The 27,665-nt window shown below is 43.4% G+C and overlaps 1 protein-coding gene across 1 annotated transcript in view; it reads right to left on the reverse strand.

Moving 5' to 3' along the window:
- The window catches only part of GLRX3 (glutaredoxin 3), a 38,459-nt gene extending 11,408 nt beyond the window's left edge, over nucleotides 1–27,051 (reverse strand). The window contains exons 1-4 of the mRNA XM_075935241.2: nucleotides 26,920–27,051; nucleotides 12,077–12,185; nucleotides 6,546–6,620; nucleotides 5,688–5,889 (exon numbers count right to left, since the gene is read on the reverse strand). Of these exons, the coding sequence (XP_075791356.2) occupies nucleotides 5,688–5,889; nucleotides 6,546–6,620; nucleotides 12,077–12,185; nucleotides 26,920–26,984 (451 nt within the window). The 5' untranslated portion in view covers nucleotides 26,985–27,051. The remainder of the gene's footprint in view (nucleotides 1–5,687; nucleotides 5,890–6,545; nucleotides 6,621–12,076; nucleotides 12,186–26,919) is intronic.
- Between the last annotated feature and the right edge of the window lie 614 nt (nucleotides 27,052–27,665).

The raw sequence follows: 27,665 nt of genomic DNA on the forward strand, positions 1-27,665 counted from the left end.
AAGTGTTAAGTTCATGTACAGCCTGAAGTAAAAACATGAATTCTGAAATTTCTCATTCATCTGGGAGTTCATTAGTAAACAGCTAAAGGGTGATTGCTGATGGTTATTCTGTTGCCAATATATTAACTTATTTCTACTGAACAAGGCTCAGAAAAAGCTTTATATTAGCTGTAGGCAATTACATGCAGACTAGGAAGATTGATTGGTTGTGTTTCATTTTTAAGAGTTAAAGTAGCAGAATGGAAATGTTATGCTTAGGGATAAAGTACCAATACAGCTTTACTTTCCTAACAAAAGATTAAGCTTGAATTTCTGAAAAAACACCATACATGCATTACATTTTATTCATACTTTAATTCTTTGTACGTATACATCCAGAGAGTCATAAATGCCAGTCTGAAGTTTATATTGTTAATGAAATTAGATAAAATTGTAATACAGTAAACTTCCGATAATCCGGCACCTTTAGGACCCAGGGGGTGCCGGATTATCAGATATGCCGGACTATCAGAAGGGGGGGCTATGAGGGGTCTGGAGTGGGGTGGGAGGAGATGCCACCCCAGGCCCCTCATAGCTCCCGCTTTACGATAGTCCGGCTCTGCCCCAGGCGTCCCTGATTCAGCCGCTGCTGGTCAGTTTCAGCAGCAGCTGAATCGGGGATGCCTGCAATAGAGCAGCTGGGGTGCTGCCGGGTTGGTCCCGCAGCGCTGAGGGGCGGCGCTACGGCACCAACCCAGCAGCATTCCCCAGCTGCTCTTGGGGATTCCTGGGACAGAGCAGCTGGGGTACTGCCTGGTTGGTCCTGTAGCGCTGCCCCTCGGGGCTGCGGGACCAACCCGGCAGCACCCCAGCTGCTCTTGGGGACGCCTGGGGCAGAGCAGCTGGAGTGCTGCCGGGTTGGTCCTGCAGCGCCAAAGGACGGCGCTGCGGGACCAACCCGGCAGGACCCCAGCTGCTCTGCCCCAGGGGTCCCCGATTCAGCTGCTGCTGAAACAGATCAGCGGCTGATTCCAGGAAGCCCCGGGCAGAGTCTGGAAGGGAGTTGGGATGAAGCAGGCGGTTGTCACCTAGGGCAGGGGTCTGGAGTGCAGGGGTTTGGGATGTGACCTGGGGTAGAAGACTATTGTGATCTGGGGCAGGAGACTGGGGTGCCAGACCTGGGAGGGGATATAGGTATAAGAGGGGAACAGAGGGTTTGGATATGTTGGGGGGGGAGGGGCAGAGAGTTGGGGCAGGAAAGGGCTGCGATGCCAGAAGCAGGCTGTGACCAAGAGACATACTTGCCAGCTGCCAAACAAGCTTGCCTGTGCGCAGATTTAAAATGTTTTCCAGCCAGCCAGCCTGCCTGGCACGTGTTTCAGGAATAAGTGAGCCCAGGAGGCGGTGGGTGGGGGTGGTTCTTCTTTGCTGTCTGTTGTTATAACAAGCAGCTCCCATTGGCTGGCTTCCACCAGAAACCAGCCAATGGGAATGTGCTGGGGGCGAGGTGGCTCCTAAAACTCTCCCCCTACACTCCAGTTTTAAAACAGAAATGGAGCCCTGCAGCTGCATTTCTGCATGGCATGCAGGGCAAGTGTGGGGGGGTGGTCCCTGGAGCTCCCTGCTGCCTCTGCAGGCTGGACCCAGTGGCTTGACAGGCCGTATTTTGCCCAGGCCTGAGATAACATGCACAGCAACAAGATACAACAGTCAGGTTATGTCTAGACTATGCTCTATTTTCAAAATAGAACTTTCTAAAGTGAAAGTAGTCTGGACGCAGGGTTTTTTCGGGAAAAAAACCACTTTCAAAAAAACTGCTCTTCCTTAAAAACTGCGGTTTACCTATTTTTTTTTTTTTTTTTAAAAAGGAGTTTTTTCCCAAAAAAAACATGTCCAGACTACTTTCACTTTCAAAAGCTCTGTGCATGTTATCTCAGGGCTGGGCAAAATACGGCCTGCCAAGCCACTGGATGCAGCCCGCAGAGGCAGCAGGGAGCCCTGCTTTTGAAAGTGAGATTGGAAGAAGATATGCAAATCCCCGCAGAATTTGCATATCCTCTTTCGAAAATAGAGCAAAGTTTAGAGGCACCCTCAGTGAACACGTGGCCAACGGAACACTTCTTCCAACATTATACTGACTTGACTCTCTCAAAGTAATATTACAGTGCATGATTGTGTTTAAGAAGAGATTGGTGCATTAGCATAAAAGAGTCAAAACTGTATTTGTAATCTTGATTTAGACTTTTCCCGACTTTTTTGAGCACTTAACCATGCTATCTCTTAATTTTAAACTTGGCTCAGACCCCTCTATGAAATAATGGATTTCTGCTGAACCTCTGTCTCAGACTACATACACCTTCAGTTCACTTCATTATGTTGTTAAAATTAGCCTCGTGCATGTACAGCTGTAGTCTTTACAAGCTCAGCATGCAATTTGAAAAAACTTGAGCCTATCCTCAATGTTTGGATATAAAAGTGTTCTTGTAATTGTTACTAAGTTTCACGAAGTTCTCAAAGCAGAAGGGTCACAGAGAAACTTTATGTAACCTACACTATAGTATTCACGGTCTCCAATACTATAAGTTTTATGACATTTCATTGTCATATTAAGAATATGCGAATAACAAAAATGAAAACGCTAAGGTTTTGTTTTTGTTTTTTAAACACACATGTCCCAATGTATATTCTCCAATTAGGGTGAATTTTTAAAATAATAAAATAAAAATATTTTTTCTTTAAAAATAAACCTAAAGTTAAATTTGAAATTACGACCGCCTACGTTAAGGCTTCCTCCTACTGAACTTGTATGTTTTGAATAGTTTTCACTTTCCATTCCTGCTCTTCCACCTAGGTGTAATCCTGTAGCTTGTATTATTCCTATTTAGTTCTTATTTTTATGGACTTGAAATGTTTCAGATTCTACAGATCCCTTTATACTTTCTCCTCCATCTTTACTGTTTACTCAACTCTTCTCAGTTTGTCTCCTTTTGTGAATATCATGAATATGCTCTTAGTCTGATCACTAAAGATAGCAAATAAGTATGGTCATCACTTGATACCTCATTAGATATTTCTTAAACACTGATCCATTCCCTTATTGCCTTCTGTTTATAGTCAGTGACCTAATTTTCAATCTACATGTTTTTATCCAAACCAATTTATGTTTTAAATTTTAACTTATGAAATTATATCAAAGTCAGATTGGATAAAATATGATTTTAAGTTCACAATACATACAAACATGTACAGTTTATTTAAATAAGGGGTGAACTAAAAAAGAACAATTTAATATTAAATTTAAATTTTATGATAACATAGGTTAAGGCCTGATCTTACCATAATCTATTAATATTTTTTTAATTTAATGTAAATGATTTTAACAGTATGTTTGCTGCCATGTTTTTAAAAAAGTCAAACCACTGAATGGATGGAAGTCGCTGCCTAAATATCTGGAACCAGAGTGGGCTGAAATGCTAAACTGGTTTTTGACAGTGGTAGCCTCTTCTCTCGGTACCTGAAGAATATCTTTCTTTTAGCTTATTGAACTACTTCAGTACAATGACTAGTTCACTCAAAGTTAAGAAATCAACTGAAAGTTCAAATAACAGGACAGTTTGTTTTCCTCCTCTGACCTCATTTTTAGCCTGTAGATCAGAGAGCATAAGACCTATTAGTTGAAAAGCAGTGATAAAAAACAATCAGTACAATATTCTTACTACAGATGCTTCCTTTTTAAAATAAATCATCAAATGCAAAATGTGTTTTGGCAAACTTTTTAATAGATTTTTCTTAAGTATTATCACATAAAGTAATTGTTTTTAACTAAAACAACTTGAAAATGCTGTTGTACATTTTCAATAGACTCTGAATGTCTATCCAAACAGAGTAATGGAAATCAAAAGTAAAAACTATATCTAAGTAAACAATGCTCTCCCTGTAAGCTGTGCACTTGTGCCAGCCACTCAGGAGAGATTCAAATGCTGCCCAGCTGATTAGCCGAGCACCCACAACTAGGTTGTGTGTTTCTATTGGTGGTGCACATTTCTAAATGCCTCAGTGCACATAAATTTGCATTCTGCATATGGCTGGAAAAGATTAGAAGGAACTTTGTTAGTAAATTTTCCACCATTCACCGTTTTCTAACTAGGGATGTAAATAACATTGAAAAACAGTAACTGTGTAATCAGCTAAAATTCTATTGGTTGCACTTTTAAATGTTTAACCAGGAATCCCCACTGCCAGCCCCATACTTGGGGATCCCCAATTTGGCCACGGAACCCTTTAAAACAAAACAAACAAAACCACATCATTAATAATAAAAAAAAACCCTAAGTGCTGATGTGACATGATTTCTGTGGATAACCAGGGAAAACTGGTCAACTAAAACAACCGGGGTGGGGCAAGCTCAAGCAAAACTAAATCAAAAAAAAATGCCGGCCTGCCCCTAAAACTGCAGCAGCCGGCAGCCCCTTGAAAATGGCAGTCCCAGGGGACCGCTCGGCTCGCCCACCCCTAAGACCCTAAAAGGGGGGGGGGGGCCCACAGAGGGTAATCAGGTTCCACAGAAATCTTACTTTCACTTCACGGAACCTCGGGGTTCCGCAGAGCATATTTGGGAAACTGCCCCAGAGAATATGGCTTCCATTTACTAATGAGTCTACCAGACGCAGGTGCCCATCTCTCACTGATACTCATGTCTTATGGCCTCTGTAGTCCCTCGTTAATTTTCTAATTCTATCAAAATAGAGCAGTGATATTTGTCTAACAAGAGTAATACTTTAGAAATTGAAGCTATTGTTCAAAGTTATCTCCTAGATGTTTACTGATACCTTATTCTTAATATTTATTCTATTTTTTACTATAGAACAAAGGTAGACATTAATTTACAGGCTCACCAGTTCTACTGAATATTGGCACCATGTTTTACTTGAGCCTGTTACCTCTCTTAGCTATCACAATTTGTCAACTATAAATGTCAGTAGGTCAGTAAGTTTGTTATCCACAGAAATCATGTCACATCAGCACTTAGGTTTTTTTTTATTATTAATGATGTTCAAAATTTCTCCTCGCAACTTGAGCTGAATGGTTTGGATACAGGAGATGATCTTGTAACTAGAACACTGGATTGACTCAGGAAAACAGGATCCTATTCCAAGCTTTGCTACAGATGCACATGACGATGAGCAAATTGCTTAATCTGTCCCTCTGTTCCTTACCTGTAGCAATAGAATACTACTACTACTACCACCACTATCTGGGACTATAAAAAGAAATTAGTGTTGTGAGGCACTCAGATATTTTAATGCAGTAATCCCTAAACTATAGGGGATTACCCCATGGGGTGGGGGAGAGGCACAGGAGCCCAGGCTAGCACCTTCAAGGGATGAGGACAGAGAGAGCAACCAAACCCTAATCCATCCCCAACTATGCTGCAGCTCCATTACTGGTCCAGACCCACCTCCAACTGCAGTCCTAACCTTGGCCCACTTACCTCAGTCTGCATCTCTCCCCCAAACCTCTCAGAACCACAGTCCCATTACCGCTCCCCCAAGAGGACAGGTACAGGTCAAGAGGGCTACTACATTCAAAAGTTTGGAGACCACTGTTTTAATGATACATGCATAAACAAGACTATAAATAAATCATGTAACCAGTTCTCTACATAAACAAGCACTTTTACATTAAATAAACTTTCAGGAAGTCCTTACCACAATGAGGCTCTTGGGGAGATCCTTTCATAAACAACATGCATGGTGCAGCATTTATCAGTTTCTTTAGACGCACATTCAGGTCCTCCTTTGCATTATCATTAGCACCAGCTGAAATAGTACTGCTAGATGCATGGCGCTGGACTTTTTTGGTCAACTCTGGGGCATGGGCGCCATCTAATCTGTCAATTTTCTGAGAATTCTAAATAAACCAAAAGAGTAGCTCAGTTAAGAAGCATTAACAAAGAGCAATCTTTCAGACTACTAAAAATTAGAAGTTTTATATGTATTACATCACTTCATATTATAGATTTTCAGATAAGCAAACGATGGATTAGCATTACCTCTTTAATCCCAGCAAAATTCTAAAACAAAAACTAGTCTGTTGACCATAACATTGTCTGTATCAAATAAAATTCTTATTACAAAAAAATTAACAAATTATTACAAAAATAAGCACCAAACATGCTATTTCTACTGGTTAATCATCTGTTAATTCTTCACAAGCATTACAATTTACAATTCAAACAGAAAAGCCATGAAACCTCACTAGAACCATGCCTGAAAAGAGTCCTACATCTCTCAGGTACTGTAAAGCAATCTATGAATTCCAAGGCATTTTAAGTAGGTTCTGAAATATTAAAACTAGATTTTCATAATCATTTCCGTAAAATGGACATTCTTGTGTCCTCAGTTCAAAAAAAGCATATGGAGACAGACTGTTAGCAGTTTCTACATTAAGAAAAAGGAGTACTGCCCTTTTTAGTACTGAAAAGTAGAATGAACATTTATTGGTACTGAACTGCTGAACTTGACACAGCTATACATGAAAATAATATGCAATCCATTTTCTCTTACCTTAAAAAACAAGAATGTTGGAACAGAACTAATTTCATATTTTTCAGATACTTCAGGTACAGCTTCAGCTTCCAGCTTAAAAGTCAGAGAAAACATGCTTTTATTTTCATAATTTTCTTTCAAGTTTTGTTTGTGCATGTCAGTGCTTTTTATAATGTTTTTCTCAACATTTTGTGTGTTTAAAAAGGAGTTTGATGCAAAAATGTTAAAGACATTTGCATTTAAATGAGACTCACTGGACTGGCATGTCATACACTGAGCCTGCACAGTGTCAAAACAGGTTCAGGGGATTTTATTTTGTTGCACATTTCAAAAGAAGCCTAGAGGCTGTGAATAAAATTTTTGGTGCACTAGTGACCTAGTAAATTTTCAATCATATGCAGCTACTACTATATTGAAATCCATAAATCACTGACCCCAGTTATGTCATGATTACAGTGCTTATTTTCTGCCCACAGCAATTCTTGCTGTTTGCTCTATTGACTAATTTCAAGAGGCAGTACATCATGACTGACATTTGCAGCCTTCTGCAAATTATGAAGCAAAAAGGAGTATTTCTTCAATAAACTATTGATGTCTGCTAAATTTTACTTTTAACTCTTGCAAAGCTGCTGGACATTAAGTAGAAAGCTTGTCAAACTATTGGTCCAGAAGCTTGGTCATTCTTAAAATATATATTTTGAAATGTTAAAAGACAATTTTTACCAAATATAAATCTTTTTATGAAGCATATGCACTGTGTGCATTCTGTCTCTGCTTCTGACTTTAAAGACACACAAACTTTTGAGGTTGGTTTTGTTTATTGCAATAAATGTTGATTTCCTGTTAATATCCATAGAGCTAAGTGGAAAAAAATCAAAGTAAAAATAAGATGATAAAATAGTGAATATAAATACATTTCAAAAACTAACACACAGAAACATGTGATACCATTTACAGGTGCCCAAAGCCTTGCCAACTCCTCTTTCTCCAAACTGTAGAGTGGGGAACTATCATCAGTAACTAAAAGACCATTTACAGTTGCTGATTTCTTGTTCAGAATATTAACTTGGGATGTTAGATAACAGGTAATTAAATAGTCATGTAACATCATCACATTTTAATAGTTAAATGACTATTTGATAGTCTCTAGGGAATGAGTCAGGAGCCAGTGTGCTCCTGGCCCCATTCCTGGGGAGCCCCAGCCACCCCGCACTGCTGCCAGTGTGGGGCAGCAGCAGCCTCTGACTACAGGGGGAGGGAGGGTGTGCTCCCCACAAAGGCTTCTCCATGAGATGCTAGAGCAACCCCTGTCCATGGCAAGCTCAAGCCTCCCTCCCGCAGACCCAGGCCTGCCACAGAGCAACCTCTGACTGCAGTGAGTCTGAGCCTGCCAAGGACAGAAGCTGCTCCATGGCAGCCTCCTCTGCACCCTCCCACTGCAGGTTCTGTTGGAAGCAGAGGGGGGAGGGGGAGGGGACACATGGACAGCAGACTTAAAAGCTGTCATATCACCATGCACCATGTCATCACCATGCATATCAGCTCCTGCCTGCCACCCCACGCCACTGTCTCTGATAGAGAGGTAGCACTGTGGGGGGTGGGGGTAGCTCCGCAGGTGTCAATATGTGCAGGCAGCTGGCTTAAAACCTGGCTTCCTGTGTGTACCAGCTTCCACCAGCCCACTGCCCACGTTGGTGCCCCTCTATCAGAAGCAGCAGCGCGCGAGTGGGGTGGGGGGGGAGGGCGAAGGGCTCCAATGGATCTGATGCTTGTGGGAAGCCAGCTTAAAAGTCTCCGATACACATGCAGCAACGAAGGAGAGTGTGTAGTCAACAAGATTAACCGAGAAGCCCAGGTTTGTTGGTTAATCGTGTAGTCATCTACAAGATGGCATCCCTAATATTAACGTTTTTAGAAAATGCCACTGCTGGCTAGTCACACCATTTTCTGATCTTTCTATATACATATATATTGCTTTAAACATTTCAGTGTTGTTTGTAAAACTAAGTTTTGATGTGTTACACCCATAAGGCTTTTAGTCTTACCATTTTAGATGCAAGGGAAATAATTTCACACCTCACCACATCTGGTAGGCAAAAACAAAGAAATGCATGTTCCAGAGAGGAATTGAGGGTTTTCTCTCTCAGCTTGAGTCCTATCCAAAGCCCCCTGACATCAATACGAGTCGTCATGGACTTTGGATCAGGCCCCATAGATTTCTCTTGTTCTCAAATTAATTTTTGTCAGGCTTGATCCTTCACTGAAACAAGTAGTCATTATGCACTCAGTGATGCAATCATCATCAAGCAGACATTCAAAATTTCCCTCTCTGAAATATACTTCTCAAGATTTCAGAAAAATATTTGAATGCAGTGGAACTGCAGCTTAACTTTATGAACCACATCTTACAGAATAAGCCATGACTGGAATTCTGCCAGACTATCACAAAGAGATTTTTAAGAAGGTTTTTTTAAATAATCTCCTTTAGGTTCTACCTACAGCTTTTGACTGAATCATAAGGATTGTTTGCTGCACACAACAGATTTTTACAGTACCCCTCTCAACTGGTTTATCCTGAATTTGACCAACCAGTAATAGACTATGTCCCTTAATGTTGAGACTTCTATCCCTAATCAAGCCTCATAATCGAATCTCTACACAAATTAACTGAGAAACGAAATCTGTCATTATATTTTATTTTCTGATCTCCTGCAAATGGCTGAATTATTGTTACATGGAACAGGTTGAACCTCTCTAATCCAGCATCCTCTGGTCCAGCAACAACCATGGTCCAGCATAATTTTACATACCCGGATGCCCATTCAACATGGGTGTGGCCAAGTTTCCTTCATAAAGTTTGTTTTTACAGCCACCAGTCCTAGCTCTCAGTTGTCTGTGTTTTTATTTAGCTCAAATTTAGGGTTAAATTACTACTAGGAGACTAGTAAGGAGTGTGAATGCTAAATTTAGATTAATAGGCTAATCAAATAGTTGATGCTGTTTGCATCATATATTCGATTAGTCTATAAGGAGCCTCGCCTTCCAAATGTAGCAACAGCCCCAGAGCTGCTGCTATACTTCAAAGTTGAAAGCACTGCAGGGAGCACTGGGCCACCAGGGGACTGATTGAGTCCCCTTACTCCCCATGGTGTTTCAAAGTGGCAGTACCACGTGGAGCCAGAGGCCAGCTGGGGACTCCCCTGCTGAGCCCAGCTCTATGCAACATTGCTGCTTTGAAACACAGCATGGAGCTGGAGTCCAGCTGGGGAGTCCCCAGCTGACCCTGGCCTCCACGCGATGCTGCCACTTTGAAATGCTGCAGGGAGCTCCCCAGGAGTCCCCAACTGACCCCAGCTCCACACAGCACTGCTGCTCTGAAGCCTCCCCTCCTTTTCCCCAACTCTTGCTGCCTTTCTGGTAGAGACTAGTCAACTAGTCTTTCACATCCCTAGTAAGCAGTAGGGATGTTAAGAATGTAACCAATTAACCAACAAGTTGATGCTTATGGATTGTTACTGGTTAAACTCTGCTCTGTTCCAGGGGATGGCTTTGCTGTGGGTTCTGCAGTATGAAACTTATGTGAGCTTTATAATGCAGAGCCCACAGTGCATGTAACTGTTAAGACTTTTTTAGAGGTTACACAGTTACCTTATTAAACAACTTAATGACTAACATTATAGTAAAATGTAGAAGTGTTGGTAATTCTGCTAAACAATATTGAATCCTTGTAATTAGGCAAATGTTCTCGTTTGCCACTGCTCAGGTCCCAAGGATGCCGGACAAGAGAGGTTCAAGCTGTGCTGAACTTTTACTCCTTTTTTCTTCTGATGGTTCATTTCCTAGCTACTTTAATGCTTTTGTTGCACTTCAATGAAAAACCATAGTTGGCTGAACTTCATTGAACAACATTTGTTATTGGTCAATGCACCAAAGTTCAGTGTGTTTTAAAATACAGAGAACACTGGTCATATTTTAAACCTCTCGGCTTGGTTAAAATTAAGATTTATTCTGTGATCATCTTTAAAATAAAGTTATGCTTAATCACTGCAGTCATAATTTAAACCGCATTTTAAAATGTGCTAATTGGGGTTTGAAGTTAAACTGGTTGTAAACAATGGATTTTAAAACTGATTATTTCACTTTAAGGCAGCCCATAATTAGGAACCCACATTTCTGATTATGTACTTACAGTTAACTTGGTAGGTTAAAAAATTATTACTGAATGATCTGAAGTTAGATTTCTTGGCTATTCCAGAACATAGGACAAAATTCTATGCTTTTAATTATGAACTCAAGATATGAAATTAGTCCCAGCCAGAAGTCCAAACTACTGAATCAGACTTATTCAGTTCTTTTTATTGCTTTTTTTTTTTTTTTTTTTAAACAGACCCATCTTGTATATTGTAATTAGGATGTATTTACATGACAGGGTTGTAATTTTATTTTGGAGTGCACTGTCCAATGAACATACCACAAAGTGAGCTGAGACTTCAAAAAAAAAATTGGCCTATCATAAACTACAGTACTAGAAAAGCAACAAAAAATACAATATTTTGAAAATTGACATGTTTTAAAATACTCCAATTAAAATAGTTTTGTACATTAATACAATTAAAAACAAATCTATCTTTCTGTTCTACAAAAGGAAATGCCAAACTGTGAGATGAGTCATTAAAAACACACAAAACATAAAGCCTGTAAGAAATCAAATTAAAACACATACACACACAGCTGGTTGTTCCATTACTCCCTGCCCTCAATCACAAAAACGTCTCATTAACAAGAAAAAGTTGTTTTAAAATGAATGGCATGCAGATCTAGTGCAGTAATTTTTTCCATGGTGATTCTATTCCTGGGACATACAGATGATCTCACAAAAATATTGCATCTCAATTATTTACTGCTGTTCAACATCCTATACTTAAAATGATAACATCACACAGACTTAAATTGATCTTTTTGCCAACCCCATGAAGATTATTGTTCACTCTCAGTAATGGTTGGAAAAGCAATTAAATGAATCTAGGGGAAAACCTACTTGTCTAACCAGCAGCATCACTGAAACAGATCCAAGCTCAAGCAAATCTTAAAAGAGCAGGATTGATATCTTCATCTCAGATCTTTAGGATTAGAGATCAGGCTACTACACAACTAATTACCATACTGGCTGTGTGAGTCTTTGCAGGTCACATTAAGTACACAAACTTAAAAACATTTACCAAATGAAGTAACATTCTATTAAATCAAAGTGCCAAAATACTGCATTTTAAATACAATAAGATGTAACTAATTGGAATTTTTAACCAGCAATACACCATGAACTTCATGCACAGTTCAATTTATGCCATTTCTGATACTGACTCTTACGAAGTTGAACTCATTAAGATTCAAATCAGCATGAAAGCTTCAGTTTCCAAACCACAGAAATCATCGGTGGAAAAAAATGTTCCTGATGTTGTATTTTACGCATAAATGGTCCCCTAGTGTTTTATTTTAGTCTTCAATGCTATCTTTAAAATAGTCTTTACTATTTGGCTATGAAGAATTACCTTCACAAATGTAACTTGTGAGTGTTCCTTAGCTAATTCAGCCATGACATCATTCATCTGAATGCACTGAGGAGCCCATGGTGCCCAAAAATGGACAACTACAAGAGACCTATGACAAAACAGAAATATATCTATGTGTTAAGAGAAACAAATAATTTTTCAAAATAATGGGGTATTTTGATGACAACTAGCTGTTAAATTCTAGTGACTTCAAAAGCATGGTCAGTTATAATGGAACAATGAATAATATTACATGAATTAATATAAAGCAAAGAATATAAAAGAAAGTTGTAATTTTTTGGATACAGAAGAAAGGAAAGCAACTGATATAAGATGAACTCTTACCTCAATAACTAAGCTATCCATGCTAAGGTTATTACAACTCACAAGGAAAAAAAAACCACACTAAGCACTGAAAGCATAAGGATGAAAAAAATAGTATTACAAAGAAAAAAGTTACAAAGCCTTGCCAAATTGATAGTGTTTTTAGAAGAATGGTGAGACGTTTGCTGAAAAAACAATACCAATGGTAAGGTATGCAACATAAAAAGGAGAAAGAATAAAAATCACAACAGTTACAAGGAGATTGACATTTTGCTACCAAACCTGATTCTAGCAGAATGCAGCATTATATACAAAGAATGAGCAACAACTGAAGCAGGAAAAAGACCTCAATTACTCACTAGGGGGTCACACACTTTGTTGTCGCTGTTGGCTGAGCTTATTGCACACACCAGGGGCTCCTTGCATCCTTTCATTACCCCCTACAAGCTCTGTGTGCCACCCGCAGATCCTCCTCTATTTCAGGGACTCATTGCAAAACCTCTTCCTCCCCCACCCCACATAATTCCCAAGCCAGGGGCTCTGTTTGTCCTTGCATTTCCCATCCCTCAGCATTCCTGGCCACCATTCTTACTCGCCTCGCCTTTCTTCTTTTCTCTCTCTTTTAGAATGTCAACAATTTAAAAAACTGTATTACAAGGACAAGCAGAGCTAATGGCTTGTCTAGAGATCAACACTTATTCCAGAATGAGCTTGTCTATACATGGAGTTAAAAGTTATTGTGTTAAATATAAAAAGAAAACGCCATCAAGTTGAGGGTTAAGTCTCATAACTTCAGCCAAAAAAGGCACTAATCACTGCAATGACAAAACATTTGGGTTTCACAAATAAACTGGAAAACACATAACACATGTCATTATTTCTGCAGGCTAAGTTCATTGCACACACCAGGAAATCCTTGCATTCCTCTGTTCTACACAAACTGTGCACCATCCTCCCACGTCTCAATTTCAGAGACTCCTAGCAAAGGCCCTCCACATTCCTTCATACAAGGGGCTCTGTGCCTCCCCTTTCCTGCCCATTACAGAGTTCTCTTCATTTTTCCTATGCAAAGGACCTTCCCATGCAAAGGACCCTGAGTACTCTCTCCTTTTCCTCCTCTGACCATAGTAGGCACCACACTCTGTGTGTACTTCTATTAGATCCACTCCACCCTGCCAAGGAATCTCTATGGCTCCCCATTTCCCCTTCCCAATACCAGGGCTCCATTCCCCCACCCTCACCATGGGCTTTGTGTACTAGGGATGTTAAATATCATTTAAATGAATAGTCAATTCATCTCATGAATTCTTATTGGTTACTCAACTATTCTATAGTCCCCAGGGGTGGGGCCAGCAGCCAGTGCGCTGCAGCCCTACCCCGAGGAGACCCCTGCTGCTCCACGCTGCTGCCTCTGTATCAGAGGCAGCATGGGGTGCCAGGCGGGAGCTGGTTTGCAGGGGTAGCCAGTTTAAAAACCAGCTCTCCTCATGAACCAGTTGCCTGTCACTCCATGCTGCTGCCTCGTGGGTCCTGAGCTCCTGGACCCAGCACGAGCTGGAACTGATCCGGGCTGCCTGCCTGGCTCCTAATACCCTTTAAATGCAGAGCCACAACAGGTGTAGGTCCCAGACCTGGAACAAGCTGGGACTGAGCAGAGCTGCTGGCCAGATTGCTAAAAATTTACTGGCGGAGGGGAGGGGAGAGAGAGAATGCATGTAGTCTATAGCATTAACCAATAAAATTTTTGCTCATTGGTTAATACTATCACATCCATATTGTATACACACCTATTTTTCCTGCAACAAGGGTCCCCAACTGCTCCTCCCCATCAGAAGTTCTGTGTGCTACCATACCAGAGTTTACCATTCTCCATCTCATCCATTATAGGGATTCTGCTCTCCCCTCACGCTGCTGCTTCTATCAGAGGCAGCAGTGGCGAGCAGGAGAGGTTGCTGTAGAGGCTGCTCCAGCATTCCACGGAGCCCAAGAGCTTGTAGGTTTTAAAAAAATGGCCAGTTCCATTAATAATGAGAACATTCACAGTTACATCAATCAGGAAGTTTAAAAAGAGAGAGAGAGAGAGAGAGCATAAGAAAAAGTCAAAGTACAGGACTTAGTAGTGATGGGGAACTTGAACTATCCAGACATCTGTTGGGAAAAATAACACAGCAGGGTACAGATTATCCAACAAGTTCTTGGAATGCATTGGAGACAATTTTTTATTTCAGAAGGTGGAGAAAGTACAGGGGAAAGCTGTTCTAGATTTGATTTCAACAGAGAGGAACTGATTGAGAACTTGAAAATGGAAGGCAGGTTGGTGGAAGTGATCATGAAATTATAGAGTTAATGATTCTAGGGAATGGTAGAAGGGAGTAAACAAAAAGAAGAATGTATTTCAAGAATGCAGACTTTAGTAAACTCAGGGAGTTAGTAGGTAAGGTCTCATGGGAAACAAGACTAAGAGGAAAAATAACTGAAGAGAGTTGGCAGTTTTTCAAAGGGACATTAATTATTAAGGGCACGACAGCACATTATTCCAATGCAAAGAAAAGATAGGAAATATGGCAAGAGAACACCATGGCTTAACCAAGAGATCTTGAATGATCTACAAATCAAAAAAGACTCCTAAAAAATGGAAAGCAGGACAAAATAAAAGTTTGTAGTAGGGATGTTAGATATTGAGTAACTGAATAGTCATGTATGCTAAGATTTCATGTGGTTACACAACTACTCAATAGTCCCCTTGGGCAGCAACCAATGCACTCCTGGACCCACTCTTGGGGGACCCACTCTTGGGGAACCCCTTGCAGCCCTGTGCAGTTGCCTCTGTATCAGAGGCAGCAGCACAGGTTTGCAGGGGGAGCCAGTCCCCAAGGGAAGCCAGTATAAAAAACCAGCTCCCCATGCCGACAGGCTGTCGGCCGCCCCATGTTGCTGCCTCTGATACAGCCTAAGCTTACCGGTTAATCATATAATCGACTATACACTGACATCCCTAGTCTACATTAGACCCAGTAGTTCAGCTTAATGTATGCAACTCCAGCCACAAAAAAAACATAAGCCGATCTTGGTGGCATCCCCATATCAGGAGGCCAACAGGAGCAAACACTCCCATCAGCTTCCCTTACTCAATGCAAAAAGAGGCGTACTGGACACCGGCAGGGGTGCTATTCGAGTTCAATTTAATGAATCTTAACTAAACTCATTAAATCAAACTCTGGAAGATCAATTGCGGCAGTAGTGATTTTCCATGTAGTGAAGACAAGCCCTGAGATAAACAGGATGAAGTTCAATAAGGACAAACACAAAGTACTCCACTTAGGAAGGAACAATCAGTTTCACGCATACAAAATGGGAAGTGACTGTCTAGGAAGGAGTACTGCAGAAAGGGATCTAGGAGTCATAGCGGACCATAAGGTAAGTATGAGTCAACAGTGTGACATTGTTGCAAAGAAAAGCAAACATCATTCTGGCATGCATTAACAGGAGTATTGTGAGCAAAACGCATGAAAAAAAAACGAGACGTGGCCTGTGTTCATGAAATCTCTTACCACCATCTACACGATTTGTTAGTCTATAAAGTGCTACCAGACCATTTGTTGTTTTTTTCTGTAACAGACTAACTCGGCTACCCCCTGAAGCTCCAAAACACATGAAGTAATTCTTCAGCTCTACTCTCTGCTGATTAGGATCAACTGGAATACTGTTTTCAGTTCTGTATCCACTTTGAAGGAAAGATGTAGAGAAGTTTGAGAGGGTCCAGAGAAGAGCAACAAAAATGATTAAAGGTCTAGAAAACTTTACCTATGAGCAGGGCTTGACAAATAATGCAATCTACTCGCCTGGAGCGAGTAGATTGCAACCCGGAAGAGCCGGGTTCGGGCGATCTGCGCATGCGCAGATCACCGGACATCGCGGCTTGTGAGCGGGGCTCACTGTGGTTCGGTGAGCCCTGCCTATGAGGGAAGACTAAAATAATTGGGTTTGTTCACTTTACAAAGGGGAGACTGGGAAGGGACATGATAGAAGCTTTCAAGTACCTAAAAGGGCGTTAAAAGGAGGAGGGAGAAAAAAATATTCTCCTTGACATCTAATACTAGGACAAGAAGCAATGGACTTAATTTGCAGCAAGGGAGGTTTTGGTTGGACATTAGAAAAAACTTCCTAACTCTCAGGGTGATTAAGCAGTGGAATAAATTGCCTAGGGAAGTTGTGGAATCTCCATCTCTGGAGATATTTAAGAGCAGGTTAGACAGACATCTATTAGGGATGATCTAGATCGGGCTGGGCATACATTTTTGAAAGGGAGCCACCTCACAAATGTTGGTAATTGGTGACAGGCCGGCTCCGGGCCCCCCCAGAAGGAGTGGGGCCTGAGACAGAAGAGGTGGGGTTGTGTATGTGTGTGTGGGAGTAAGAATTTGAGCGCGAGAGAGACAGGCTTTGTGACACACTGAGTATGTGCAGCACTGTGTGTGTGACAGTAACTTTGTGGCATAGACTGGGATAGTGCGTGTGACAATGACATAGAGAAGCCACACTCTGTGTCTTTAAGGGAAATCTGTCCTGCTCTATTGTCTCCCCGCCCGCACTCCTATGGGTCACGCTTCAGATTGGAGCAGCTATGCTGACTGCATCTCCATCTAGGATTCCTGCCATGCAGAGACAGGTTACAGGGGCAGAGGAACACCATGACTTCAGCTCTCTTCTGCACCTTGCCCCACCCCACCCCCCACATAAACTAGCAGGAGAATCCTTGAAGCAGCTTGGCTACAGGGTGAAGCAAGATGTGTGGGGGAGGGAGAAGCAAATGAACACACACTGCCAGCTGACAACAGCTGCATACCGTCATCTGTAAGTATGCACCTCTGCTAATCAGCTAGGCAGGCTGGAGAGAAATGATTGGTGGGCTGGATCCAGGCCTCAGGGCCTCAGTTTGCTCACCCCGATCTAGATGGTGCTTGGTCCTGCCATGAGGGCAGGGGACTGGACTGGATGACCTCTCGTGGGCCCTTCTAGTTCTAGTGTTCTATGTTTCAGCCATAAACTAATTTCTAACTAATGAAAACTAGAAAGAATCTTTCTCTGTTGGCCCGGTTATTCAATAGCTATCCACAACAGGGTCTCTTATACCTCCTTCCAAAACTCCAAATATAGATCAGAGACCTGCTCCAGTATGGCTATATGTATGCTTTATTGTTAGCTTTCTTAAACTGTTTTCAGCTGAATAAATGAAGAGTTAAGGAGCATTAATATAGCTGGACAGAACAACTACTCAGGGATACAAGTTCCAAATTCTTCAGTGAAGGCTATGTAATGCTATCCAAGATAAAGGGTTTTCCCAATAATACATATTTCTGAGAAATAATACCGTTATCAGAGCCGAAAAAAATTAAGATCTTGAGATATATCTAAACGTTGGAGACCTGCAAATGACAATACACTCTTAACAATACACTGAACGTATAAAAATGACAAGACATACCAACATTATGCCAATGAAAGCTATATAACAATTTATAGTTTTATTCTGTAAGACAAAAAACTAACTCGTTAAGGAATTTTAATGATTACTCTGTCAGCAGAATACATCTTATTGTTTCAAAGTTATATTAATAATGAATATAAAACGGGGACTTTTCAGTTTTGAAAAGAGGAGACTGAGGGGGGATATGATAGAGGTATATAAAATCATGAGTGGTTTGGAGAGGGTGAATAAAGAAAAGTTATTCATTAGTTCCTATAATATAAGGACTAGAGGACACCAAAGAAAATTAATGGGTAGCAGGTTTAAAACTAATAAGCGAAAGTTCTTCTTTACACAGCGCATAGTCAATCTGTAGAACTCCTTGCCAGAGGAAGCTGTCAAGGCTAGAACTATAACAGAGTTTAAAGAGAAGCTAGATAAATTCATGGAGGTTAGGTACATAAAAGGCTATTAGCCAGGGGGTAGGAATGGTGTCCCTGGTCTCTGTTTGTCAGAGGCTGGAGATGGACAGCACAAGACAAATTGCCTGATCATTGTCTTTGGTCCACCCCCTCCAGGGCACTTGGCGCTGGCCACTGTCAGAAGACAGGCTACTGGGCTAGGCAGACCTTTGGTCTGACCAAATACGGCCATTCTTATGTTCTTAAAACATCACATACGCAAATGTTAATATTATACCCCAAACCTGTACTGACTATTATTATTTACATTACCATGGCACCTATGAGCTCTAGTCATAGACCAAGACCTCAATGAACTAGATGCCGTACAAAACACAGAAAAAAATGAAACAATGATGTGGAATGGTCCCTGAGCTACACAGTACACCACTGGAGTCAATGCAGCTCATCAGTTTTAGCACAGGATCAGGGCCCAAATAACATGTAGAAGTACTAATGCTTAAAGCTAAGGAAAGATAGTTTTCCTTTCCAACACCTGCAATTCTCATGCATATATAAACACTGAGAAAATTATAAATCCATAGTCAATATTTCCATGACTTTTACCCCAAAAGAATTACCAAAGATTAAAAATAGGAATATCTTGACTTCAAGTTTCCTTAATACTGCATACAGAAAAAAATTGTTCTGACCCATTACATTTCTAGAATTTGTTTTCCAGAAATTCAATTAACAATGCAGTTGCAAATACAGACTGGAACAACAACAGAGCTATGCTTGTTTGGACTCTATACAAAATCCACATGTGATGGATCTTGATCTACTAAATTGGAGGGGGAAAATGAAGTCCTTCAATTCAATGAGTAAAAAAAATATATTTAAAAAAAATCAAAGAAAAAATTATGTACAGAGCCATATAACTAGATCCTAAACATAATAAGCCCAAAATGCTATTTAATAATTTGATACGCTTTCTTTCCCACTAGTGCAGCACAGCAGAGAATTCATTCTTTCCCGAGCTGCCAAGCAGAATTTCCCACATGTCCAATTTAAATTAATCAGTATTGTAGGGGTACATCTTATCAGATGAGTGTCACCTTGTGAGCAGTACAGGAGTAAGAACCACATGATTGAGTAATTCTAGCTCCTTTGAATGGAACAGTAATTATTTGATAAGATTATCCTCAACCATATTATTCTTAATACTGGAATTTGTTTTAATTTAATGTGGACTTAATGAAAAATTTGTGAAAACAGAATGCTTACCATCCCCTTATTTTTCTGAGAACTATTTTTGCTTTAAACAAAGTTACAGTTAATCTGTCTTTTAGTTACTAAACTTTTTAGAAAACATGTGAGAATGGCAAGATGGAGTAACTGGGGAAATCAAGGGGGTCGACTTCCAGAAAGTGCACCAAAGAAAGAATCTAGATACAAAGTACACAGAGGACTTAAGGCAGTGCATATTTTGACTCTATCACCCAGAGAACAGGGAAACTATTTTCATAACATTTGTCTATTTTATAACTTTTTTTCCCCTTGCTACAGGAAAAAAAAAAGCCTTCAGTGAGTAATGCTTTATGGGGATGACTTTCAATACTATTTTAATATTGCTCTTGGTCATGTTACTAGGGATGTAAAATCCCAATTAATTAGTAGGTTAACGTTAGGGCTAGTTAACTGACTAAAGCGGGATCCAGGCTGGGGACTGCTCCAGAGGGGCCGGGGCTGGCTGCCAGCTCTCAGCCCCATGCTGATATTGGGGCTGTCACCAGCTCCCATAGAAACAGCCTTGATTTAAATCAATCCATCCTGATTAAAACTTTTCCAAAAGTATGTTGTAAAATTTGTGGCTATTCCATAATATAACTTGCCAGTAAATATAAATATGTATAATCAAATTAGAATATTCTAATACTTAATATTCTAATACTTAATTTTATTAGAATATGTATCTTTCAACCTTGTGTGAAATCAACATTTCACAAAACGTGTTATGTTAAATCAGTAACTGCTTAAAAAGCAACTGATTTAGCAGTACAATGCTATGTCAACCGCAGAGACCTTACAGTGCCACAGGTGTACTGATGCAGCTGCACCACTGAAAGATCTCCTGTATAGATGATGTATAAGAATTCTGCTGTAGACCTTAAACTCCACAGAGAGTGGCTAAACACAAAGGAGATGTCCACTCAGTGCTGCTACACCTAATGCCGAAGGAGAAAGAGAGGGAGTGGCAATGGTACCAGTATTACATCCATTACCTCAGTTCCTAGAGCACAGATCAGAATGTGGAAAATTCAAGTTTAATTTCTCATACTGCATGATCTGGAGTAAGAATTTGAACTTGGATCTTCCATATGAGTGCACCAGCTAACGAGCTATTGGGGAAAAAATGAACACAGCTTCCTCGATGGCTGTCCTGCATGCAAGTCAAGCATGCTCTGAGCATGCCTGTCAGATTGGACTTCATAAGTGGAAGAACATCTAGTTTCCAAATATTAAAAAGACTTTGAAGAAAGCTAGACAGATATCAAGATTTAGACAGCTTTCCATATTTGCACCAGCAAAAATAAAGATTCCTAGGGAATTTAGTCACCTACCGGGATAGGCAACACGGGAGTAAGGGTCTAAGGATCTAAATTATGGACTCTGGCACCTAACCTGGCAGTTACGCACATAAGTCCTTCTATGAATCTGGTCCGATGTTTTCTTCAATTTTGTACAGTTACAGACATACTGCAGGGCATCAATCCTGCAAGCTTATTCATGGGCTTTTACTCCACACATATATGAAGATCTGCTCATGAAAGTCATCTTTCAAGTTTGTGCTCTTGAAAAAAAAAATCTGTCAATATAATTATGCTTTCAGAATTGAGTTGAAAGTGTTCATTTAAAACTCAAATTTTAAAGTTTTCACACAGTATGGAGATGAAGAAAACAATCTGTTTGAGGCTAGGAGACACCAATGCAACAGTGCCATCCTGTTCACTGTGTGAGTGAATACTTTCCTATTTTAAAGTTAAATTTTAAAGATCCATTAATTAGGCATATTAAAAGCATTTAATATGGCAACCGTGCAGCCACTAGCTTAGCTCTACTCTGCAGAACCAGCAGTGAAGCCACCTCCCCAGGAGAAGAGCCAACAGCTCCTTCCCGTTGGGCTGCCAAGGAGAAGGCTTTGCTGCCCTGCTGCAACAAAGCCACCTCCCTAGGAGCCGGATGAGTTTGAGTATAACCAATACCATTAACTGATAAGCATCAGCTATTGGTTAAACTGTTAGTTGGTTAAACTCTAACCTTCCTACTATTAACATAATATACAACAGCACTTTCACATTTCTCAAGTCTTCGATCTAAAAATTAGATCATCACTAAAACTTTTACAAAAACAAAAAAAGAGAGAAATGTTTCCATTTTATAAAAAGGAAAATTTGAAATCAGTTGTTTTTAAACACAAGAACATTTCCTTGGAACATCAGCAGTCCAAACTTACAGAGTCTTGCATGGATACAAAAGCTGTATCCACATATAATCTGCAATCTTCAAAAATTGATCTGCAGATATGAATGGCTGAGGACATAAAGCAGATGCCCGCTGATTTGCAGGGCTCTACAAACACTGCAGCACTGGGAACAAGAAAATGAAACTGACCTCACTGATTTTCCTTATCCTATCCAAGAATGTTACCAAAGAAACTCCAAAAAATAGTGTAAACTGGATTTCTAAATTGTTTCAGTGTAGTAATCAAAAGGTATTATTAACATTAACATAAGAAAATAAGATTAAAATATGAATGGTGTTGACAATCCTTTAAATGGAATGCAAGCATTAGAACTAGGGGTGCGAACAGGTAACCAGTTAACTGTTACCCGGAAGAAGCCTGCCACCCACCACAGGCAGCAGGCTGCTCCAGACCAGCTGGGTCCAGAGGCGAGGATGGGAGCAAGCAGCCCCAGGTAGGGCCAAGAACAGTCAGGCTGACTATAGTGGGGGAGCCGCTCCAGTCCAGCCAAGCTGAAGCGCTCCTCCACGAGTTCCTCATTTTAATCATTCAAGTGGTTAACCGTTACTTTTAACAGGTTAACCAATTAAATGTGATTTTACATCCTTAATTATAACCCTTTTACAGATGTGCAAACTAAGGGCTTGTCTACTGATAACATGCTGAAGCAGCTACCTATACTGATAAGAGGGATTCTCCTGTTAGCATAGGTAATCCAGCTCTTTGACAGCTGTCTTCAGAGATTTTGGTAAATGTAACTGTTGTGTGTGGATTTTTCATAACCCTGAGTGACACGGTTATGCTAACCTAGAATAGGCCAAACCCTATGATGTAACTTAAAACGTTCAGCTACATCACAGTAGCACAGAGTAGACAATGACATGCTACACCAGGGGTCGGCAATGTATGGCACAGGTGCCATAAGTAGCACGTGAGCCGATTGAGTGGCACACATAGCCGTAGCTGGCTTGGGGGAAACCTCCAAGGCTGCGCACACAGTGGCTGGGTGCTAACCTGCTGCTGGTGCCCTCTCCCTTCCCCAGCAGCAGGTTGGGCTGACGTACAGTGGCTGGTGGTTCAGAGGTGCCCGAGCTGGCAACAGCTCACACCATAGCATTTCCCAGTTCCAGTGCGGTGTGCACCACCAGGGGCAAATCCCTGCCACAACCCCACACACTGCATGGCTCCCTATTTCCCCTTGCAGGGCTGCCTTTGGCCCATGGGGCCTCAGCTGCGCCACAACCTTCTCCCATGTACAGGTGACTGCTTGTTCTTTCTTACAGCAGCTACCACTGCCAGAGTAGGGAGCACCAAGTGGGTCTGAGGCAGATACAAAATCCAGTGGAGCCACTCCCGGACCTCAGCACCTTGGAGCAGCGGCTTCAGCCCCAGCAGGAGCCACGCAGAGGCCAGCTGGGGCACCGCAGGGCAGGGCACACACAGGATCGGCAGGTGTGCTCCATGTGCTGCCCCTTTCTTTCCACCCAGCCCTCCCCACCTGGCTGGGAGAACGACAGTGAACAGAACCGCTTGCTCTGCTGCTCTCTGCAAGCCGCTTTGGTGAGATTGGGGCTTTCTTCACCTCCCTTCCTCCCCTCCCCCCCCCCCCCCCCCCCGCTTTCCAGGAGGAAGCCAGAGCTGGTGCTGCAGCCTCCGGGATGCATGGGCTACTCACTGCGTGGGGGGGGGGGGGGCTGAGCTCACTCCCCCTCCCCACCCTGCTGGGGGAATGGCAGCCAGTGGCATGCTGTCCAGAAGCTTTCCCCATGCAAAGCCAGGTAAGCATCTTCCCCATCATGCCCAATCCCCCTCATTCACTCTCCTCCCCCTGCGAAGACCCTGAACCCGCAGCTTCACACCCTCCCTTGCTCCTCACCTTCCCTCCTGGCCCAGATACCCTGCTCCCACCCTTCTGCATCCAGCCTTGCTCCTGCACCCTCTCTCCTGGCCACACACTTCACCCTCTCTTGCTCTTGCTCCCTCCCCCTGACCAGACATCCTACTCCCAGTCTGCTTCTGCAACCTACCTCCCATCCAGACTTTGCAACCTCTCCCCCTTCTGCACCCCTCTTCCCTCCCACATCCTACACTCCCATTCCTATCCCACTCACTGGCAGCCCAGTCCCACGCACTGAACCCCTCATTTTTGTCCCCACCCTAGAGCCTAAGGAGATCCACAAAATCTACTAACTCCAGAACCCCAGAAAAAGTAAGTCTGGCCCATGGGAAACCCCAAATCTCAGTCCTCCCTGTCCCTTCCCCTTTCCCTCTGGAGCTGGAGCACCAGAGGAGTGAGATGTCTCAGTGAGTGTTGGGATTTTTTTGGAGGAGTTTTTTTTTGCTTCTCACTCATGTGATCCCTAACTGATTTTTTTGTAGGTCGCTGGCCTATGACCCCAAAAAAGTTTCCCATCTCTACCAAAAAGAAAACACTGAAACCTTTGATGTTGGACATAAATTAATTTTTTTTATTTAAAATGAAGTTTGATAAAACTAACATGAGAAAGTTAAAATGCTTAGTCTGTTTAATAAATTAAACCATTCTCCCTAGCTGCAGCACTAGCAAAATGGCTCAGGGGTAATTATGTAATTAATGGTGAGTTTCCAATAGCAACTGGTGGTCCACGGCAGTGTTCCCTCTAAGCTGCAGAACAGCACAGCTTCAGGGAGCCCTGAACCTCTGACTGGGCGAGGCTGATTAATCACCTATGAAGCTGTGCTGCTCTGCCCCTTTGGGGAAACACTGGTCCACGGAAAGGTCTGCATTGAGCCAGGTGGCCCACAGGGTGTGCAGTGGAGAGAGCCCCTTCTGCTCCCAGAAGAGGAGCATAGGCCAGGATCTGAGGGTTAAATCTTGGTATGCCACTTTGGAAAGGTTGCCAACCTCTGTGCTACATCAATAGGAAAGCATCAGAGGGGTAGCCGTGTTAGTCTGAATCTGCAAAAGCAATGAGGAATCCTGTGGCACCTTATAGACTAACACAGGGGTTCCCGAACTTTTTGACACGGGGACCAGTAAATTCATTCATTCGCATATTCATTAAGCAAATGATGAATATTCAAATAAGTTGTTTCTGGTCCTCCCAAAGCCCCCAGTGCCAGCTTTAGCAAAGCTTTTGATACGGTCACCTACAATATTCTTGCCAGCAGAATAAGGGAATATGGATTGGATAAATGTACTGTAAGATGGATAGAAAGCTAGATCAGGGTTTCCCAAACTTTTTACTTTAGCTGGAACCCGTTTTTGTCAGTACTCTTTTTTGCAGCCCAAAAATATAAATGCATATAAAAAATAGAATGAAAAATGAATAAGTTTTCAGTGTTTCACCCATCCTCCGCCCAGCCTGGGCCAGGGCTTGGGGGACCTGGCGCCACACGGACACTCCAGGAGGTGGGAGCTGGAGCCGATTGGGGGTAGGGTATCTGGCTAGGAGGGAGGGTACAAGGAGGGGTAGGTTTGCCAGGTGTCCAGTTTTGTACCAGACAGTCTTGTATGAGAGGGTTCTGTCCGGGAAACAAATGAGAAAATACCAGATATATAAAACGTCTGGTATTTTCTAATTAGGTAAGTTTTATTATTATTACGTGTATCAGTCCGTAGCTGCGAACTGTCTGGCTGGTAGATGTGCTCATGCTGCGTGAGTGTGTCTACCAGCCTGGCAGTTCACAGCTACTCGAGGGAAGGTATGAGGGGGAGGGCAAAACAGAATTCCCAGGGCCAGACTCACTCATGTACCCGGGTCTGCATATGCCTGGGGTCAGTCCCACTTCCCGCTGGCCGATTCCCTCCCCCGCCTTTTCCTCCCGATCTCCCCTCGCCAGCCCTGCTTCTGGAGGCTGGTTCTCCAATCCTCATCCTCCCAATCTCCCCCAGCCAGCCCTGCTTCCACCGTCCACCCGCCCCTATCTCCACCGGACAGTGCTGCTGCTGCCCTCAACCCTGCTTCTGCTGCCCACCCACCCCGATATCCGCTGGACAGCCCCGCTGCCCCCCACCCTGCTTCCCAGCAGCTGGTTTCCCCCCCACACACACCTCCTCTCAGCCTGCCCTGCCCCGCTCCCCTCCCAGCAGCCACACTGAGGCCCAGTATGTTTTTCCCATGGCACAGTACCGGGCCGCGGCCCATAGTTTGGGAAACGTTGGACTAACAGATTAACCTGTCACTTTCATTCATCAATGAGAGATTCTCACACAGCATAGATAAGCGATCTCTCAAAGACTAAGACTGTGTCTACAATAGCAATTTGATCATTATAGCTGATCATCTAAAGAAGTGGGCTGTGCCCACGAAAGCTCGTTATACCATCTACGTTTTGTTAGTCTTTAAAGTGCTAGCAGACTATTTGTTGTTTTTTAAGTTTATCCTGTACAGACTAACTCGGCTACCCCCCGGAAGACTATAAATTGTGTCACTCAGGAGTGTGGGGGGAAAAAAACAGAGTGACATATCTTAAATTGACAGAAGCACCAGTTTAGATACCACTATGTCGATGGGAGATGCTTGTCAGCATAAAACTGCTACACGGGAGATTTTACAGCAGCGCAGTAGCACCAGCAGAGCTGTGCTGCTGTAAGATGTAGTGCAGACATGGTCTAGGTCAAGACAAGACTTTTTCTGCACTAGGGATTAGGACAGGATGGCTACGTCTCTCAGGGGTGTTTACTTGTCTTCAAACCCCTGAGCGATTTAGCGACACCAAGCGTAAATTACTAGCATAAACCAGGCCTAAAAAGCAGAGCAGGATTAACTAGTCTGTCCAGAGCAATCAAGTAGCCCGCTGGCCAGGCCAGCGCCTGGGTGGATGTCCTACAGGGGCAGGGCAAGGAAGTGGGGTCAAGGGAGGGGGAGTCACCAACGGAGGCAGGGGAAGAGGCGGAATGAACGGGGCCCCACGCGAGCAGGCGGCAGCAGCGGGCGGTTAATGAGCCGCCCCCGCCGAGGGGCACCGGGCCGGGGAGGCTGTGAGCCCGGCGCAGCAGACAGACGCCACCTACAGAGACAACGAGCCTGCCCCCGGCCACAACCCCGCCCCCTCCTCGCCGGGCGCCGACGCCCCAACGACACAGCCGCGGGCCCCGGGGCCTGACGCTGCCGCTCGCCGGGCCGGAGCCAGCCGCACGTACTTGCCCTTCTGCTGCAGCAGCTCCCGGAAGTGTCCGGCGGAGCCCACCTCGGCCAGCGCAGCCATGGCGGGAGCGTGTCTGTCGCCACAGCCAGGAAGCGGGGCACGTGCAACCGGCCCGTGGAGCGATCTGCCCTCCCTGGCAACGAACCCTCTGCGCATGCTCGGCAGAGGGAGCCCGCGTCCTCTGCGCGTGCGTGGAACGTGACGTCCTTCTCTCCCCTTCCCCCATCATCACTCCTTTAGCGCTGAGCTCTACTATGCCGGGAGGGGGAGGCGGGGTTGGCAGCAGGGCTGCGCTGCGGGAGCCACCCCCAGTCCCAATAGCTGCTGCCCGGCCCCTTCCCAGCCTCGGTCAGATGGCCAGGGCCGCGGGGGAGTTGGGGCCCGTGCCGGGGAGGACGGGCACAGCTTGGAGCCAGTCTAGGGGAGAGCAGCGGCCCGAAGGATGCGGCCTAGCGAGCGTGCCGGGGGGGTTACAGCCTGGCTCTGTTTAGTCGGGGGGAGAAGAGCGCGGGAGGGACACCGCTAGCGTCCCGTCAGCGTGGCGGGCGGGGGGAGGCTGGGGCAAGAGGTGACGCTCAGCGCTGTCCCCTTCAGAGGAGGGTTCGGGGCGGTTGCCCCTGCTTGGGTGGGCGGTGACAGGGGGCGGCTGCCTCAACCATCGTGTGGTCCCCTACATTGCGGTTAGCTGCCGCCGTGCTCCACCTGGCTGGGGAATGGCGCGGAACAGGCTGCTGGGTTGCT

Source organism: Pelodiscus sinensis, chromosome 8, assembly GCF_052426305.1.
Source record: "Pelodiscus sinensis isolate ZL-2025 chromosome 8, ASM5242630v1, whole genome shotgun sequence".
NCBI lineage: Eukaryota > Metazoa > Chordata > Testudines > Trionychidae > Pelodiscus > Pelodiscus sinensis.